We start from the raw sequence: 17,898 nt of genomic DNA, 5'->3' as shown, positions 1-17,898 counted from the left end.
AAAAGGTGACGCAGCATAGGTTATTTACAGTGAGGATCATGAAAGATTAAAATGCTGTTAAACTGCGGCTGCTGTTAAGGCGGTAAAATGAATCTCCCACCTTTTATAAGACAAAGATAATCATGTCCAAATTATTCATATTTAATTACCCACTTGTGCAAAAGGAAATTAAAATCATCACAGTAGAAAGGCCACCATTATAAGGTATAATAGATATCAGGCCCATGATCCCCCTTTGTGAGGTTAATGGCTGGATCCCCACAGAGACGAGCTGAATTGGAAATGTAATGCATCTGAAATAACTCTACATTAGCTGATAATGGTTCATTATATCAGAAGCTTATAGCCTGTTCCTGAATTATTATTTGGCCTACAGACAACCCACTGTGCGTCTTACTGTGTTTTATTGCTGTAGCTCCGCCTTTTAAGTGAGTTGGCATCAATTAACCTTTCGCTCTGATGATAAGCTGTAATGTTTACAGCCTTCGAATTAAAGGCCACAGTGTTGGACAGAGACGCGGGAGGTGTAAGCTCTAAACACTGGAGAGTTACAGATGTTGTTTTGCTAAATTGCTTCCATAAATCCTCCACAAAATCCCCCCAAAGTGAACTTTCTTTATTGTGGAATAACAAAGTATTGATCAACCCCATGCACACAATCTGGATCACTCAGATCAGCAGGCCGCCGTGCTCCCAAACAGTGGGGTGGAGCCCCGAGGGTGGGGATCGGTTGTAGCTGTAGTGGTGGTGGGGAGATTTCATGTTCATGCATTTTGTTACCAATTTCTGCAAGATGGTTGGTGTGCAGCAGTGTGAGGAAGAATGACCCCCACTGTTTTCCATTTTCACGATCCATATTAAACAATTTGTTTTCAGTGTGTGTGCAGTGGAAAATCAAGGTGCCAATGTGAAGGAGTGAAAGGCAGCAGGGTGAGTGGATCATATTTTGTCTGTGGAAAACACTGAAAGAATTCTGCGTTTCTGCCCATGATTCAAGTAAAGTACACAACCTGTCAGGTGCGCCTGCTCCATGTTTTACCACCTCTTCACATTTGATGCGACTGTATAATCTAATCTAGTGACACATGAGTACCTTTCTAGATGTTCTATCTCTTTGGCAATCACAAACACTGTTTTAGCATTTAATATTTCAAACTAAAGACATCAGTTCAACACCCCGTAAGATAAAACAGCTTTTCACAGAGGAGCATTTTGGAGAAGAAAGTAAGGCAAAGTAATAACATTAAGTTGCGTTGCATTCAAGACAGTGTGACGGTCAGTGTGACAGCTAACACGCACAACACCAGGAAACAATTTGAATGGAATTAGTTGTAATAATAGCAGTAATTGTGTTATTTACATGTGTACTTTTCTTACTTTGCTACACTTCTAGAATTTCTTATTACTACCACAAAAATACTATCATTCATCAAACATCTTTAAAGCATATCTCACAGATTTTAAAAAGTCACATCAGGTGCCAGTCGGATCAGGATCAGAGCCTGCATTCTATTTTAGTTGAATAAAACTTTATTTGTATATGACCTTTTTAAACCAAAGTTCACAAAGTGCTTTCCATGAAACAAATACAGCAACGATAAAAGAAAATGAAAGGAGTCGAACAAATCATGGGTTACATGTGAGGAATACAGGTACAGCTACAAACATGTTGGCTAAAATGATACATAAGATCAGGGTGAAGGCAATTAAAGGATTATTTACATAAAAGCCTGTTGAATAAGAATAAGTCGTTTCTCATTGGGCTTCTCCGAACAGCCTTCATCGTTATTTTAACTTGTCAAGAGTGACCGGTTTCACTTCAATCAATTTGCAGTTTAGCTTAAGAGGAGAAAAAAGGAAACGTCTGATTCAGCAAAAGAAAGCAATAAATCCTGTGACAGTCTCGACTCTCTTCTTCTAGCATGAGCCAGTCATCAAACATCAGTCTCACTTCCTGTCACTCCATCCACTGACAGGTCTTTAATACAAAAACTAACTAACTATCTAATGTTACAGGTTTATTTATAGTCGTTATATTTGGAAACATTGTAGTGAACAAGCTAATTTCAACTACTGACGTCTAAAAAATGGTGATATTACAGCTGTAAATCAAAGTGTTCAATTATGTATCAAGATGTAACTTCAATAGACAGTGGCCTTCATTGGTCACATGCAATCTAATGTTATTCAGCAGCAGATGTGTTCATGAATAGGCATGAATAAGCAAGTCAGCTCTGTGAATCCTTCAACAACTGCATCTTTGTTTAGATATGACTGGGAATTTGAAACAAAATCTCTATTGTTGATTGTTGTTGTTTGTGGTCTGTCTGCCCCCTTGTCCCCTTATTTTTTTCATCTCTCATCTACATGTACACTCAAACATTCACTCATACACAGGGAGAGAAAGGATTTCCAGGAGAGCAAGGTCTCCCGGGGCTGGAGGGCCGTCCAGGATCAAATGGTCACGCTGGGCCTATGGGACCAAAGGTAGAAACCCTTTGTTTAGTCATAGTCTGTATGCCTCAGATTTTTATATCGTTGTCAGAGAGCAACATTAACTCAAATAGGCTGTACACAATTATCCTTGAGTAGATCACCAAGATAAAGTATAGGTTGTATTTTCTAACAGGGCAGCACTGGGCCTGGTGGACCTGAGGGGCCGAAAGGAGACCCGGTAACGTATCTGTGCTGTTTGGCTGCTTGTTAGGGGTTATGCTTGAAATGACAAAATGTGTTTGTACGTGTACAGACAGAGTGCAAACATTGAGGCAGACATTGTAAACACTCTGTAGCTCCTGTGTGCATTTAAAATCTCTGCTGGCTTTCATGCTGTGATTACAGGGACCTGAGGGCAAAGAAGGATTTGCTGGGTCTCATGGTTTACCGGTAAGGTGTCTTACTGTCTGAGTAAGTGCATTTCCTGCATATGTGGAGATCTGTGGTTCATTTGTAACTGTTGCTGATATCGTCACACAGGGTATCCCAGGTTTGCAAGGCCCACCAGGGGCCCCAGGGGCCCCGGGATGCAACGGAACAGATGTAAGAACATTTAGATAGTAACAATGGTTGCATCTCGCCCCCGTTGCATTACAGATGCTCACTTATTGGATCTTTGAGTAAGAAACAAACTTGAACCCGTTTCTGCATTTTTTGAACACAAAAAATACTTGCAGGGAGAAGATGGACCTCCTGGTAATCCCGGGGCTCATGGCATTGACGGACACGCAGTAAGACACAAATCAAAACAACTTTTCTTGTTATGTAAAATAATGATTTGTTGAATTTCCTATTAAGGTTTTGTTGTTGCTAATTGCTGTCCCTAAAACTATTAAAGAATGTGATTGAAATTATCGTTGTCTCTACTTTGCAGGGACCACCTGGTCAGCCCGGACGTAAGGTAATGCAATGTTTGTTGTGATGTAACACAGGGCAACTCGTCGTCAACCCGTGTATAGAAAAGGGTAAAACTGCAGAATGGCTCAACAGTTACTGCCTTCAAGAAGTTTACTAACAGGATACTGATGCACCAAGTACAAACAAATGTCATGACGCTGCACTAGCAGGTGCCCTCTCTGCCTCCCTCAGCTCCCAGAGCTAATTTTGTTCCTTATTCATGTGAGACCAATAACTTGTTTTCGACTTTCTTTTTTAATTTGTTTTTTCCTGCTATAGAATCTGTTCCTCCATTTTTATCTGCAATGGGAAATGTTTTCCTTCCAGAAGCTGATTCACAGTGAACACGGTCCCTTTAGAAGGCAAAGCCTGAAATGAGTCATTTGTAATTTATAACTCTTGTTTTAAAAGTACATCCTCTAAAAGTAGTTCTGCTTCCACTAGTTGCTCATTTTGTGAACGTGAAGTAAAGTGTATAAAACGTTTCATAGAAGCAAACCCTTAAACCCTTAAATGTTCGCTGTAATTCTGAACACAGGCGTACATGTAACGTATAAAGGTAAGTTATGGTGCCTAATACAGATCCTGTGAACTAGGGCTACACAGTTGCAACTATGAACACTGAATTGAGTATTACAACATCTTAAACACAGTATTACTACATACCATAGACTGTATAAAAAGATGGACGACATGACAGCTCCCTAAAAGTGAAGCCAAACCCTCTCTGTCGCTCCCCGCTGACTGGCTGCAGTATAGGTCATTAAGCCCGCCTCCTCCATGTTAACAGATGGGACATGAGTCAAACTATAAAATCAAAATACACAACAAATACATGTTTCTCAAACATGGTTTCTGTTGTTATAGTTAGTTCTTATCATGCTGAATTAAGTCCATGTTTACGTTTATTTTTAATGAGTTATTTGATGCTGTAAAAAGGATGATTGACAGCTCTGTTGACAAATCCAGCTCCTGCAGCTGATCTGTTCCAGATTAGCAGAGCAGAGGAGGAACGGTGAGAGGAGACGTAACTAAAACAATCACTACAGTCATTGAAGTTTACATATCTGTGAACGTCTGCTTCAGACCAACACAAGATGCTGTTCTGCTGTTAAACACGCCAGCGTGCGGGATCTTTGCTGTTTTTTCAGTAAGTTAAGTGTGTGTTTTGGTTAGTGGCTACAGCCGCTCCACCCGCCGACCTCTACTGCGCAGCTCTGGCTCCAAATAACGTCACCATCACAAGATGGCAGCGCCTATCACAGGCGCTATTTTGGCATCAATTCTGTACAGTGAGAGCAGATGGAGATGCGTCGTTCAGCTAGACAGTCATTGCTACATACCTGTAGTAATCAAGTATTTAACACTTAGAGCTATTAGCAACTAAAGTTTTCGATAAATACACTTCCTCTATTTCACAGGGTGAATCTAGGGGGTCAGGGAGTGCATCTGCACCTGGGCCACCTGGGCCACCTGGGAGAGACGGACAGCCGGTAACTATTCTTCCATTACAGTTTAAGACGCTTTAATTCAGAGATATGAAAAGTAGTATGTCATACATGTAAGTGTTTTCACATTAAGAGGAAACTTCCCTTATATTTCAGGGAGACAAGGGTATCCGTGGAGGGTATGGACCACCTGGGAGCCCTGGACCACACGGTTCTGACGTACGTTATATACAGTATATATGTACAAGTAAATATAGCATAGTGGAAGCTTTAAAATGTGATATAACTGTCTGCTTTCTTCATGAACAGGGGATTCCTGGTCGTCCAGGGGCTCTAGGATCCAAGGTAACACTACTGAATATTTTTATTGATCTTTGTGTTTAAGTAGAAAGCTTGTCTCTTTGGTGTTCAAACCTTTTATTTCAGATTTACACCACAGCTGGCAGTAATACTGCTACCTGGCTAAGTGGAAACATTTCATAGCAGTAACTTTAGTGACTATCAATGGCTGGCAACAGTGCCTGCTATGCGGGGGAGAGCAGTGTTTTGGAATGTATCGTACATGCACACCAGTTTGTGGGAATTTGCATCAAGAAAGGTGATAAGTGTACGAACCTGACTGCGACCAAACTGGGGGGGAAATGAGAAACGTGCCAAATAGAGGTGTTTTGAGAAAGACTGTGAGAAACGGTTATTTATACAAGCTACAAATTCTTTCCCATCCTCCAGGGTCAAGGAGGAATCGGCAGTGTCCGAGGACCTCGTGGGCCAAAGGTATTCTCTTTTTTACATACACCCATCTGTTCATAAGGTTACATTTGATTATAGAGATGCTGATGTTGCAGTGGTAGCACACCATTGCATCATTCGTTACCATGTCTGTGACAGGATCACAACATTATCTGTGTGTATTATGTGTTATTAAAGGTTGATAATGATCTTAATTTGCTTGATGTAGGGCAGAGAAGGACCAGTCGGCCCGCCCGGGCCGCCAGGTCAGGTCAAGGAGTACGTCCATGGGAGCGACGTGTTAAAGGTATAGAAGCAGACTGCGGTCAAATCACTCGGGCAATTATATATTCCTGTTTTTCTGTAGAAAGGAGACAAAATTCTCACATTTGTTTTTGTTGATATGCTGTGTGTCTTTGTGTCTGTAAATGTGCGACAAAGCCATTGCACAGGAGGCAACCTGTCTCACACCGTGTTTGGATTTTCACACATCAAAACGAAGCATGAGCCCAGTCGTGTCACACTTAACAAGCAGGCTGACTGAGCAGCAGGCTTTCACACAAGCTTCTTGTAGCCAAGCCTAAAAATACTGGCTAGACAAAAATGCAAATTTCTCTCAGGGAATGAAGGAAGAAAAGCTCGGAAAGGCAAAGATCAGTTGATGAGGAGGCTGACGAGTGGGCCTGGAAGAGGTGTTAGAGAAACGCTCATGAAGTGTCAAAAAATGGGATCACAATGTGTTTAGTCACGTGAATTTTTTATCAGTTCATATTGTGTTGTGTAGAACTGGAAATTATAGCCCAGTGGATGTTTTAGGAAAGGCCATAGGGTCACCAAAAATACTAGGACTCTTGTTGCTGTATGCTATTATTATGTTATTATACTGTATGCTATTAAAATGTCTTGCACAGACAGGCAACTGTTGTAACCAAAGCATAACCTGAGTGTTATTTGTTATTCAGTATAGTAAAGGAGACAGTGGAGATGCTGGAGAAAAGGGCTGCAAGGGTACAACAGTAAGTTCCTCTTTAAAATTCACTCCAGTGATATTCTCTACCTGTCACCACGCATCGCACCTTTCAGAATGAATGTTTTATTTTGAAAACATTCTTAGCTCTGTGTATTTTCTGTACCTCGCTGATTCCTGTCTTTGTTTCGATCCTCTCTCAGGGAGACCCTGGTTATGGCTCTCACAGCAAAGGAGCAAAGGGAGATAAAGGACCGGACGGTTCAGAAGTAAGATACCACATGTCATTTGTGCCATTCGCCCGAACTCTTGAGACTTGCGTACATGCGATATGAGTTGAAAACCTTTGCTATTGATTATTTGACTGTTGCACTTTCTCCACAAAACATACAACACCATTTTATATTTCACTTTTCATTCAAATCATCGACTTAAAAAAAAAAAAAAAAAAAAGCATTAAATTCAATTTTGCTGTTATTCATTGACATGTCCCAGACTGTGTTTAATAGAAAAATCCCCTCTATCATTTATTATTTGGGAAATATGTCATTTTTTGTGTTTTTCCCATTAAAATATCTGTGACTTTATGTGCTAAAATTGGCATTTAAGGGGTTAATGTTCTGAAAATCAATTTTTTTTTTTGTTCAGTGAATGTGGAACAAAATATTAATATATATTAATTTTATGGCAGTTTCTTTGAGGTAACATTTTTGTCCTCTAACAGTCTCAGAGGAACTTAGTGAAGCATGAGGGGCCAGCAGTCATATTGGGGACAGCTCAGTATAAAGGATGATCAGCAGAGGGCAGTGCTGAAGCATTAAAGGAAAGAAATGAGACCCTGTTTCATTTGTCCCTCAGTCAGTTGAGAAAGTATTGGAGGATAAACAGACAAGTAGAGAGGCGCGCTGATAACTGCAGGTTTACACTGATTGGATTTTTTCTTGTAGGGATGTAAAGGGAGACTGATCTCTTGCTTGTAATGTATCCAATCTGTGTGAAACCTTTGAGATTATTCTAACAGAGTGATCGGCTTTGTGACTAATTATGTTGTTTATCCTACTTCAGGTGTTTTCTTATTGAATGTGTTTTACCTTGATGTTTGGTTTTGATGCACCATTTCCCTCAATCTGAAAGAACAAAAGTAACATCTAACATTATCAACAACACTTAAACAATATTTTACCATTATTCTGCTTTTTGAAGACCCATCCTTAGAAGAGCAGTTTTGTAATGAGTTGCACAATTTTACAATATTGAGAAAGTAACCTTTGTGAAGGTCAATCTGAATGTATTTTCCAAGACAGTCAAATCTGCCAAACGAGATTCTGAATCTGAGCCTGACCTGAAATTCTGTGTGCCATGTGGCTAACCATATTTTCCCGTTTGTCCTTACAGGGAAAGCAAGGGAAGGATGGTGATTATGGACAACCTGGATCAAGGGTAATGTCATACTGTGTGTATGAGTGTGTTTGTAATCTGCATAATGCTACTGTGTGGCCTTTGAATACAATATACTTTCTTTAGGGAAGGTCTGGCCGCAGTGGTGATCCAGGATATTCAGGGATACCTGGAGGGACGGTCAGTGAGGTTTCAAACAACACAGTCTTTAGGTGGATGGTTTTGCTTTGTACTGTTTTATCATGCTATGATTGTTTACTCTGGATTTTAGGGTGAAAAGGGAACAAGGGGCCCACCTGGTCCACCTGGAGATGTGAGTTTCCACTTCCTTTTTTGATATTCAGTATCAGTATTTCTGACGGCAGTTTCAAACTATGTTAGTGGTTGTCTATTTCGAAACACGAATTAACGAGAGAATGATAATGGGAGATGATTTTTATGCATTGTAAAACTGTCTGTTTAAATGCTCCTGTGTGGTTTTGTTAACAGATACTCGGGTTTGTGACTGAACCTCTAAAAGGGTACCCTGGAGATCCTGGTTCCCTGGGCCAACCTGGGCTCCCTGGGCGTCAAGGTAGATGAACACAATGTGTTTATAAAACAGGCTGGCAAAGAGTGAGAAGAAACACTAACAAATCAGTACAGCAAAGGCTGAAGGTTTGCCTTCCTGCAGCAGAGACGTACATAAATAACACATGTTAATATTCTTCTCTCAGGTGTTGTTGGGTTTCCTGGACCTGACGGACCTCCAGGTGTGCAGTGAAGTTTTCTATATAACTCTATCTATAATCACTCAAAGGGAATTTTCCTGTATTTGTAAAGTACAGTATGAAAATATGACTTTTATTACACCTGAATCTATAAGTCACAGTCTTTCACTTTGCATTTTACAGGCCAGGCAACTGGGAGTTATGTTCCAGGCCTACAGGGCCCCCCTGGCTTTCCAGGCCCCAAAGGAGACCCTGGGGATCCGGGGGATCGTTATTCAGGAGTTCCCGGTCTGGATGGAGATACTGGTGATCAAGGGCCCCCTGGCGATCAGGGCCCACCTGGACCTCCTGAAGACCGAAGTGTGTGCAAATGGCTTTCCTCTAAAAAGTTATCTCATCAAAACTTCACAACCACTCCTAGTTTGAATCACTTATAATACAACTGCTGCTGGTACTGCCCCCAGACTCCATAATTAGTTGTAGTTGCAGTACTTATTTAAAGTACATTGATTAACTCCACAAATGTCTTACACAGACGATAGTACTGATTATGCAAAGCCTTGCTTTCAGAAATCTTTAATTCTATAGGCTAAACCTATATGATATAGGATTTTTAAACTGTTTAAACATAGACTGTATAAAAAGATGGACGACATGACAGCTCCCTAAAAGTGAAGCCAAACCCTCTCTATCGCCCCCGCTGACTGGCTGCAGTATAGGTCATAAAGCCCGCCTCCTCCATGTTAACAGATGGGACATGAGTCAAACTATAAAATCAAAATACACACCAAATAAATGTTTCTCAAACATGGTTTCTGTTGTTATAGTTAGTTCTTATCAGGCTGATTTATGTCCAAGTGTTCATTTTTTCTGACAAGTTTAATTTTAATTAGTTATTCGATGTTGTCAAAATGATGATTGACAGCTCTATCGACAAATCCGGCTCCTGCAGCCGTATAGAGTAGAGGAGGAGCGGCGAGAGGAGACGTAACTAAAACAATCACTACATTCATTGAAGTTTACATAAGTGAACGTCTGCTAGAGACCAACACAAGAAGCTGTTCGGCTTTTAAACACGCCGGCGTGTGGGACCTTTGCTCTTTTTTCAGTAACTAAAGTGTGTGTTTTGGTTAGCAGAAGTGGCTACGCCTATCACGGGGGCTATTTTGGCATCAATTCCGTACAATGAGAGCAGATGGAGATGCGTCCTCCATCTATATATGCAGTCATTGGTTTTAAATAGTCCCTGTATGGAACATTTCCTTTTCTCTCTTCAGCTGAGAGCATTTAGTGTAAAGCCACTCAAATTTTTTGGTGTGAAAATCCTTGGACTTCTTTCAAAGCTCACTTGCTCTTTTCTCTTTTCTGTTATGTAAATATAAAAGTTCCTTTACAGTAATGCACACAAACAGTAGCTTCACTGAATGGAAAAAGTGCATGGCTCTTCGTACTTAACAGATAACAGATATCATAACATGTATCAGAGACTACGTGCTAAAAACCACAGGAAAGAAAGAAAAGAGGTTCAAATTCAAACGTACGATGTATCAGTTGTGAATTCGTCATATTTGTTTCTTAAGTACCAACATAAATGCAGCGATGATAAAATGTCGGGAAACTAAATCCATTAGACTGATGGACTGTGTTGTTGCTGTGGCTTGTAGCTAACAGGGTCACCAAGGGTCTCTCAGGAATAAAGGGAGTAAAGGGATTGCCTGGACCTCTGGGATATGATGGGATATATGGAATGAAAGGTAGGAAGCTAAGTGTCATTCATGAATACATTTTTGCCATGTCATTTGTTTCACATTGGTTGGTCATTCCAACAATCTGCTCTAGAGAGATTAACAATATGAAAAAGGTGAAGATGAGAACAATATAGTGTGTAGTTGCTAACAAAGCTTATGGTTTGGTTCTGTTTAGGAGAGAAGGGGGAGCCTTGTTTTGAGTGTGCCACATCAGGAACGCCCGGACCGCCGGGGCCCCGTGGTCCACCTGGCGGCCCTGGTAAAACCATTCACTGCATAAACACACAGATTACAGCAACCCTGCCCTACCTCCATATTCAAAAGCAGTTCTACTGATGCTGCGGTTTGTAAAAGGTTTAAATCACAATAGAAATGATGTACTTTAATTTCATCCAGGTGCCAACCGAGGACCAGGTGCGAAAGGTGATCCAGGATCTCCAGGCCCTCCAGGCCCTCCTGGAACACCAGTGAGAAAGCTTGTGTTTAACAAATCATTTCGTTCTTGTTTTGGTTCATGTTTTTACAACCATTCTTCTTTAAAGGGCCTGAATGGTGGAAGTGGGTTTCCAGGCCCTCCTGGACCGAAGGGAGACTCATCTTCCTACCACACCCCTGGGATAAAGGGAGAGACGGGAGACCTGGGACAGCCTGGCAGGCCTGGCGCAGATGGCATTCCCGGGTTTCCAGGGCTGCCAGGTCGCAAAGGTGATCGAGGGCCTCCGGGGGATTCGGTGAGAAGCATTTGACAGACTTAACATGGTGTTGCATGTTTTTTGCTTTAGGTATCAACTGTCGTCCGTATGCAGTGGCTCATCCAACAGAATACACATGAAGTTTTCTGTCTTCTCTGTAGTACGGCTTCCCTGGGGCAGAGGGAGACCATGGTTACCCAGGTACACCAGGGCCTACGGGCAGACCAGGACCAGTTGGCTACCCTGGGCCAGAGGGGTATGGGCCTGCTGGATTTCCAGGAAGTAAAGGAGATTTTGGTGTACTTGGCCTGCCAGGACAGCCTGGATTTCCAGGTAAAGAAACTCACTGACAAAATATACATCTGTCAATAACATTCATAAAGAAAGAAGGCCTGGCCGCCATTGAATGCTGCTTCTCTTTGTCCCTTACTCATTGGTAGGCCAGAAAGGGGAACCAGGTCATATCCACATCAGAGGACTTCCTGGACCTCCTGGATTTAAAGGTCAACCTGGCATTCCTGGAAGCCCGGGTAAGCATGGCTGTATGCTTGATGGACAGATTTATGTATGGATTATTAGATGCAACCCATACAATTGATTGCTATTAAAACAACATATGATGGAAGCATCTCTCATACAGGCCATCAAGGACTGCCAGGTACCCCGGGAATACCAGGTTTTCCAGGACAGAAAGGAGAAGGAGGGGACGTGTCATATCCTGGAAGGCCAGGGAACGTAGGACCAAAAGGTGTGTTAATGAACTAAATTATGAATAAGCCAAATTCATACCCTGTAGATAACAGCCTGAAGAGTCATTTGTACACACTGGTGTATTGTCAGTACTATCAGTTACTTTTTATTACTCCAGGAAATGTGGAACAAGTGTCTGTGTTTTTGTGTGTGTTGTTCAGGTGACAAGGGCGAGCCAGGTTCTCTAGGCCTCCAACTTGGGGGTTTGCCTGGGCGCCCAGGTCCACAAGGTACTCCTGGTGCTCCAGGACTGAAGGTCAGAGACACAAACATAATCTGCTTTGCGCTATAAATATTATAGGCCATTATGTGAAAAAAGGGTCAAACTCATGCAGTTAGTATCGTGTTGTTCCTCCAAGGTTTACACTGTAAAATGCAGATTCAAAAGAAAAACTGGATAACTGAAGTTATATTTAAAGTGATAATCTTGAAGATCTCAGTTTCGTTCTCTTTGGCGGAACCTGTGGGGATTAAATGTAACTGCTGGAGGACGCTTCCCAGATATCCAGACAGTGTTGCATGTGTGACGTCCACGGTTGGCTCCGGTCGTAACTCTTGATTTTCCTCACTGACGTTCGCTTTCCTTTTTTTTTTTTGCTTTCATTTTGAATTGAATTTGTTTCTTTTTCTTTGGATTTTCACTTATTTTTGAAGTTGTATCTGATCAGTTGTCATTGATCTTTTCTTTGTTTGTTCAGCTATAGTAGATTACTGTTTACTCGCAACACTTGCAGAGCTGGAAAAGCAGCTGCTTTACGTTGCATAAGCTCCGCCTACCGTCTCTGGCAGCCAACCACTGCAGGGTGATGGAAAACGTGTCACCAACTGGGCGCCGCTTGTGATTTTTTTTTTTTTGAACATCGCACCAGACACCCAGTCTGTAATACTGCAAATATAAAGGCTTTCATCAGTGGGCCATAGGCTCAAGCACCACTGAGATAGATTTGTGACTTAACAGACATTTATTTAAATGAAAATCTTCAAGATTATCGCTTTTAGTTTTCCTAAAATGAAAGTATTACTGTCTGAATGTGGTGTAAGTTCTGATGGGGTAGGAGATGAGACAGCTGGGAACAAATCTAACATTACAAATTCTTACAGATGTAAGAAGATTTGACTACCAGCTAACTAATGTCTTGATTCTATTCATCACCCTGAGGTTGCTAGGCAACAAGCAGAAGTCACTGCATCTGGTCAAGGAATAATTTCACACATTCTGTGATAAAACCTGATGTTTACACTCACACTTTTTGCACATATTAAACAACACCAAAAAACACAAGCTGCTGCTTTAGAAATGCTGCTAGCTGGATGTATTTATTTTTTAACTTTTGAACAGAGCAAGACTGGCTGTCTCCACTCAAACTTTGTGCAAAGCTAAGCTGATGCTTCATGTTTATCATACAGACTTCTTTTAAACTGATGCTCGTCATTAAAGCAAAGACGCACAATTCTCTGTGCGCATTTGTGGAGAGAGAATCCATATGGTTGTATGGAGTACAAGAGTTTGACATTACTTTATTGGTTGAGCTTCTGTTTATAATGTGCAAAATAAGCAACTTTTTCCAGGACGTTTCAATGCCATTTTAGGGATGCATAATATTATCGGCGCGTTATCGGTATCCGCAGATTATGGCTTTCTGCCGATATTTTCTGCCTATATATTACGCAGATAAAACAAAGCTTTAGTTATGTCTAAATGCTCGATGACTCCCTAAAAAAAGAAGGGAAAATGTTACATACAAATAAATATGGCATTTGTACATAACCTAAGTTTAAGTGCTTTTCTTACAACGCCCGGTGAATCTACATTTTAAAAAGCGTTGTATTATGTTATTTCTGCATCTGCCAGTGGGCCTTTAGAATATGAGTAGGCATGATATCGATTCCACTACAGGGGAAACTTGATGTTCTCTGCAATTAGGTGGAAAAAAACATGTGCCTAATATATCGGTATATAAAAAAAAGGGTTGGAAAATATCGGATATCGGCAAAAAATCTGTGCATCCCTAGTCCATTTCCTTGTTCCCTTTCTTAAAATAACATGAAAGTTCAGCCCTAAAATGAGAGTAATTGTTGTTGGATGTTCTGGATCCTTCAGCAGGAACAGCAGCTCTTTCAGCACCACAGACAGCTCCCACAGCCCTCTGTGCTTTTTGCTATAAAGTTAAAAGCACGGGGCTAGCAAAGCAAAGCACTATAATGATATCATATGGCAAGCGCGCTGAACTTCTTAACATGAATAAATAACTGATGTATATTTTGATGATCAGGGTGATGGTGGCCCTGGATACTCTGGTCCCCAAGGACCCCCAGGGCCTCCAGGACCAGACGGAGGTCAGGGGCCTGGAGGAGATCCCGGCATCCCTGGCCAACCTGGGAACCCAGGACTAACTGGTCATCCTGGAGTTCCAGGAGAAAAAGGTACAGTACTAATAAATCAAACATGTAGCTGCAAACAGACAGAAAGACGTTTAAGACAATAATGTGTACACACACACACACACACACACACACGGTTAACTATTTACCTCTTTGCTTCCTACAGGAAATAAAGGTCCTGTAGGCCCCCATGGACTACCTGGCGATAAAGACTCTTGCAAAGGTGAACCTGGACTGAGGGGACAACCAGGACCAGATGGTTATCCAGGACATTCAGGTCAGTGTGTATTGAAGTCATAGGATGTACTCTACTGTAAACTCCAGAGGGACAATGAATGCTGAAGGTCAACCATAGAAGAAGATGAAATGTCAAATATCACCCGCCTGTAATTCAACACAGTCCAACACATTTAAACAGCTTCTTCATATAAGAAAATATAATTATAATTATAATAATTGCTCTCTGTAGTCTCCTTACTTCCCTTCATTTTGTTCTGTCTCTCTTCCTCCGCTGTCCCAGGATCGAATGGCTCACCAGGTGAGAAAGGGAAAGCAGGTTTGCCAGGGTCTGGTCGTCCTGGCGCCCCTGGTGATCCCGGTCTCATCGGGCCATCAGTACCAGGTCCACATGGGCTTCCTGGACTAAAAGGAAGCAAAGGACAAAGCGGCCTGCCTGGCCAACCAGGTATAAGATCACAGGACAAAACAGCCTTTTGGTGATGTTTTATTCTCCAGTACATCATAATGATGAAGTTAAAGGTATAATAAGTAGGATTTTCCTAGAAAAATATAATATAGACTTTTACAAATATAATATAAATCATCACTTATGGGCCTCTATACATGTGTGTTGGTGAGTGTGTGTGCAGACCCTTGTGAGACCCTTCCCCCTGCATCTATTCTGTTGTTTTGTTTGCACGGGACGTTTTCAGGAGGGGCGCTGTTGTGGTTCTCTGAGCCAATCACAGCATATAGGTGAGTGTGGGAGTGGTTCAAATTAGCAACTGGGCCCCATTCAGACCAGCAAACATGGCGACAGAGCAATGCAGAGTTGGCCTTCTTTCTGTTGGACAGGTAGGACAAGCTAACCGGCAGTTAGCATGCTAGCGCTCGACAGGGTGGGCGTTTTCTCGCACGAGAGCGAGCTTCTGGTAGTGCAGAGCCCAGGAGGAGGGGCTCAGTTTGAATGTGTTGTTGACAAAATGCAAAGAAAAATCCTACTTATTATACCTTTGTAAGGTTTCATGTACAGACAATAATAAAATAAATGTATGGACATCTATTTAGAATTTGCCTTTAAATGTTACGCTTGGACTTCTTTAGGACTGAGAGGAGACCTTGGACCAGATGGGATATCAGGATATGGACCAGAAGGACTTCCTGGAGTCCCAGGACCACCAGGCCCAATCGGTAACACAAAAATGCAAACACACAAACCTTCACAGAGACGTCAGTCAGCATCTATCTGCTACGCACATGTATTCAGAAACTTGAATGAACAAAGTTATGAAGATCTTTAACAGTTTCTAGACTTCTGACATTTTCTGTTGGTGATCACTGTGGCTCTATACTGTTCGTACTTCACAGTTATGATGGGGTTATTGCTCTTCATTAACTGTTACAGGTGCTCCCGGCCCGGATGGGACAAGAGGTCCTCCAGGTCTCCAAGGCATGGAGGGGGACCCAGGTCACAGAGGTCCTGCTGGCCGTTCCGCACCTCCAGACATAATTTCTGGGCCCCCAGGGTACCCTGGCGATCCAGGTTGGCTTTACAGTGAATTCTTCTTGTACAGATATCCCTCCACGTCCACTTACTGTAGGATGGAGTTGTTTGTGCAAATCATAAATGTAGTTTTGCAAGTGCAGCTGTTTTACTGAATGCTATACCTTTGAGACTGTGATACTATAATAAGTGTACTTTGTCAGGTCAACCTGGTCTACCTGGTATCCATGGAGACCCTGGAAGAATAGGACCACCGGGACAGAGAGGGAGAGGGGGAGCACCAGGACACCCTGGACCAAGAGGTTAAACATTTTTGTCACATTTGTAACAATAAACGTCTTCGTATTTTGGTCCACCATATGAATAAAGCTACATCAACATTTTTGAAGCTTAAAGCTCCTGTGAGGAACTTTAATTTGTGTTGACGTTGGCGCCCCCCTGTGGACAAAGCTTTACTTCTTATCTCTTTGCTGGTTTTGTCCTGTTCATGCTTCGGTGGTGTTTAACAATAAATCTCATCCTGCTTTCTTTAACAGTCACATGTATCACTCACTTTAAATGTCTGCCCTGGAAAATGTAAACAAAGGCAGTGTGCAGTTAATCACTTTGTCTGACGCCAGCAGTTTCAGACATTAAAAATAACTATATAGAAATAATCAATCTTGTCGCTGATGGTCTGGTTTGCTTTTGTAGCTCATACAGAGACATCAGAATTAATTTCAGTCTGTTTCATAACCAGTGAAAAACTCCTCACAGAGCCTTTAATGCATGTTCTGTGTGCTTACCTGTGCCCAGGTCCCCCGGGTGATCGAGCTAGAGATGGACCAACTTCAGAAGGGAGGCCGGGACTTCCCGGAGACCCAGGAGACCCAGGAGTTGCAGGGCCTTCTGGTGAGACCTAAAGTTTGCTTTTAGGCCGTACATATCTCTAACTTCACACATTAAAGTACACAAACTTTTATGATCTCTGTAAATGTAGCTTGACATGACAGGTTTTGGTTTAACTCTCACAGGTCCAAAAGGCATCAAAGGAGATCAAGGAATCCCTGGCGCTGTTGGTCGAGATGGTGCACCAGGTCCCACTGGTCCCAAAGGAGTTCATGGAGAGCCAAACTATTATGGATATGGTCGGCCTGGACCCATGGGACAAAAGGTTTTGAAGACAATGATAGTCTAAAAAGTTTATCAGCAGAGCAGAGTTTGATCATAATAATAAAATGTGAGGAGATTTATAAAAACATTGTATGTTTTAATATTAAATATTTATGATTTCTCTCCTTTTCCTTTTTATTTTCCCTCCTGCTGTCAGGGCGAACCTGGATTGAACAATGCACATGCCCCGAAGGGTCAGAAAGGTGAACCTGGTGTGTTTGGATCCCCCGCTCCACCAGGATTCACTGGAGCCAAAGGGAACCCAGGGCCTGTGGGACTAAGTGGTAAGTACCGCTAGTCACAAAAATAAGGCAGCTTATGTTTGGTTTTACTTTTTATTCACACTCTGATAACATCTCCACCCCATCCTGCTAATCCAGGTCCACCTGGTTACCAAGGGCATAAGGGTTCAGATGGGCCTCCAGGAGGAAAAGGACGCCTAGGACCTAATGGACCGCCAGGCAAAGTCCTTTAAATACTACTGTTGTTACTTTATGTGAAGTTCAAACCTCAGCCTTACTTTTTTCATGTGTTGTCCTCAGGTAACCCGGGTAACCCAGGTGGCATTGGTTACGCTGGTCCTAAAGGCCACCAGGGTCGGGATGGGATCCCTGGACCACCAGGGCAAAAAGGAGAGACGAGTAAGAGGAGTCCTGCATCAAAGTTCTGCACGCGCTATTTGTTAAAGGAAACTCGTTAATACTTTTAATATCGTTTTTCTTCTGTTGGAGCTTGTGGCCTGTGGAGCAATTGTCTTTAATAGGAACCATCACAAAGCCAAAACTGTTATATCTATTCTCCCATCT

General features: G+C 42.0%; 1 protein-coding gene across 1 annotated transcript in view; it reads left to right on the top strand.

The window, feature by feature from the left end:
• Positions 1-17,898, top strand: part of LOC138611233 (collagen alpha-1(IV) chain-like) — a 28,461-nt gene that overhangs the window by 781 nt on the left and 9,782 nt on the right. Inside the window, exons 2-36 of the mRNA XM_069684215.1 lie at positions 877-930; positions 2,398-2,487; positions 2,630-2,674; positions 2,842-2,886; positions 2,977-3,039; positions 3,174-3,227; positions 3,371-3,397; positions 4,998-5,060; positions 5,151-5,186; positions 5,571-5,615; positions 5,800-5,877; positions 6,533-6,586; positions 6,741-6,806; positions 8,425-8,509; positions 8,652-8,687; positions 8,829-9,005; positions 10,310-10,399; positions 10,569-10,652; positions 10,790-10,860; positions 10,936-11,124; positions 11,247-11,418; positions 11,526-11,615; positions 11,726-11,833; positions 11,997-12,091; positions 14,109-14,259; positions 14,384-14,494; positions 14,738-14,902; positions 15,541-15,627; positions 15,842-15,979; positions 16,144-16,242; positions 16,736-16,831; positions 16,954-17,093; positions 17,250-17,376; positions 17,473-17,553; positions 17,635-17,733. Coding sequence (XP_069540316.1) covers positions 877-930; positions 2,398-2,487; positions 2,630-2,674; positions 2,842-2,886; positions 2,977-3,039; positions 3,174-3,227; positions 3,371-3,397; positions 4,998-5,060; positions 5,151-5,186; positions 5,571-5,615; positions 5,800-5,877; positions 6,533-6,586; positions 6,741-6,806; positions 8,425-8,509; positions 8,652-8,687; positions 8,829-9,005; positions 10,310-10,399; positions 10,569-10,652; positions 10,790-10,860; positions 10,936-11,124; positions 11,247-11,418; positions 11,526-11,615; positions 11,726-11,833; positions 11,997-12,091; positions 14,109-14,259; positions 14,384-14,494; positions 14,738-14,902; positions 15,541-15,627; positions 15,842-15,979; positions 16,144-16,242; positions 16,736-16,831; positions 16,954-17,093; positions 17,250-17,376; positions 17,473-17,553; positions 17,635-17,733 — 3,211 coding nt within the window. The remainder of the gene's footprint in view (positions 1-876; positions 931-2,397; positions 2,488-2,629; positions 2,675-2,841; positions 2,887-2,976; positions 3,040-3,173; positions 3,228-3,370; positions 3,398-4,997; positions 5,061-5,150; positions 5,187-5,570; positions 5,616-5,799; positions 5,878-6,532; positions 6,587-6,740; positions 6,807-8,424; positions 8,510-8,651; positions 8,688-8,828; positions 9,006-10,309; positions 10,400-10,568; positions 10,653-10,789; positions 10,861-10,935; positions 11,125-11,246; positions 11,419-11,525; positions 11,616-11,725; positions 11,834-11,996; positions 12,092-14,108; positions 14,260-14,383; positions 14,495-14,737; positions 14,903-15,540; positions 15,628-15,841; positions 15,980-16,143; positions 16,243-16,735; positions 16,832-16,953; positions 17,094-17,249; positions 17,377-17,472; positions 17,554-17,634; positions 17,734-17,898) is intronic.

Source organism: Semicossyphus pulcher, unplaced genomic scaffold, assembly GCF_022749685.1.
Source record: "Semicossyphus pulcher isolate SPU_LCO1_2020_fin unplaced genomic scaffold, fSemPul1.0.p SCAF_7, whole genome shotgun sequence".
In the NCBI taxonomy this organism is placed as follows: domain Eukaryota; kingdom Metazoa; phylum Chordata; class Actinopteri; order Labriformes; family Labridae; genus Semicossyphus; species Semicossyphus pulcher.
The sequence above is the reverse complement of the archived record's forward strand: the minus strand, read 5'-3'. Positions and strand labels throughout refer to the sequence as shown.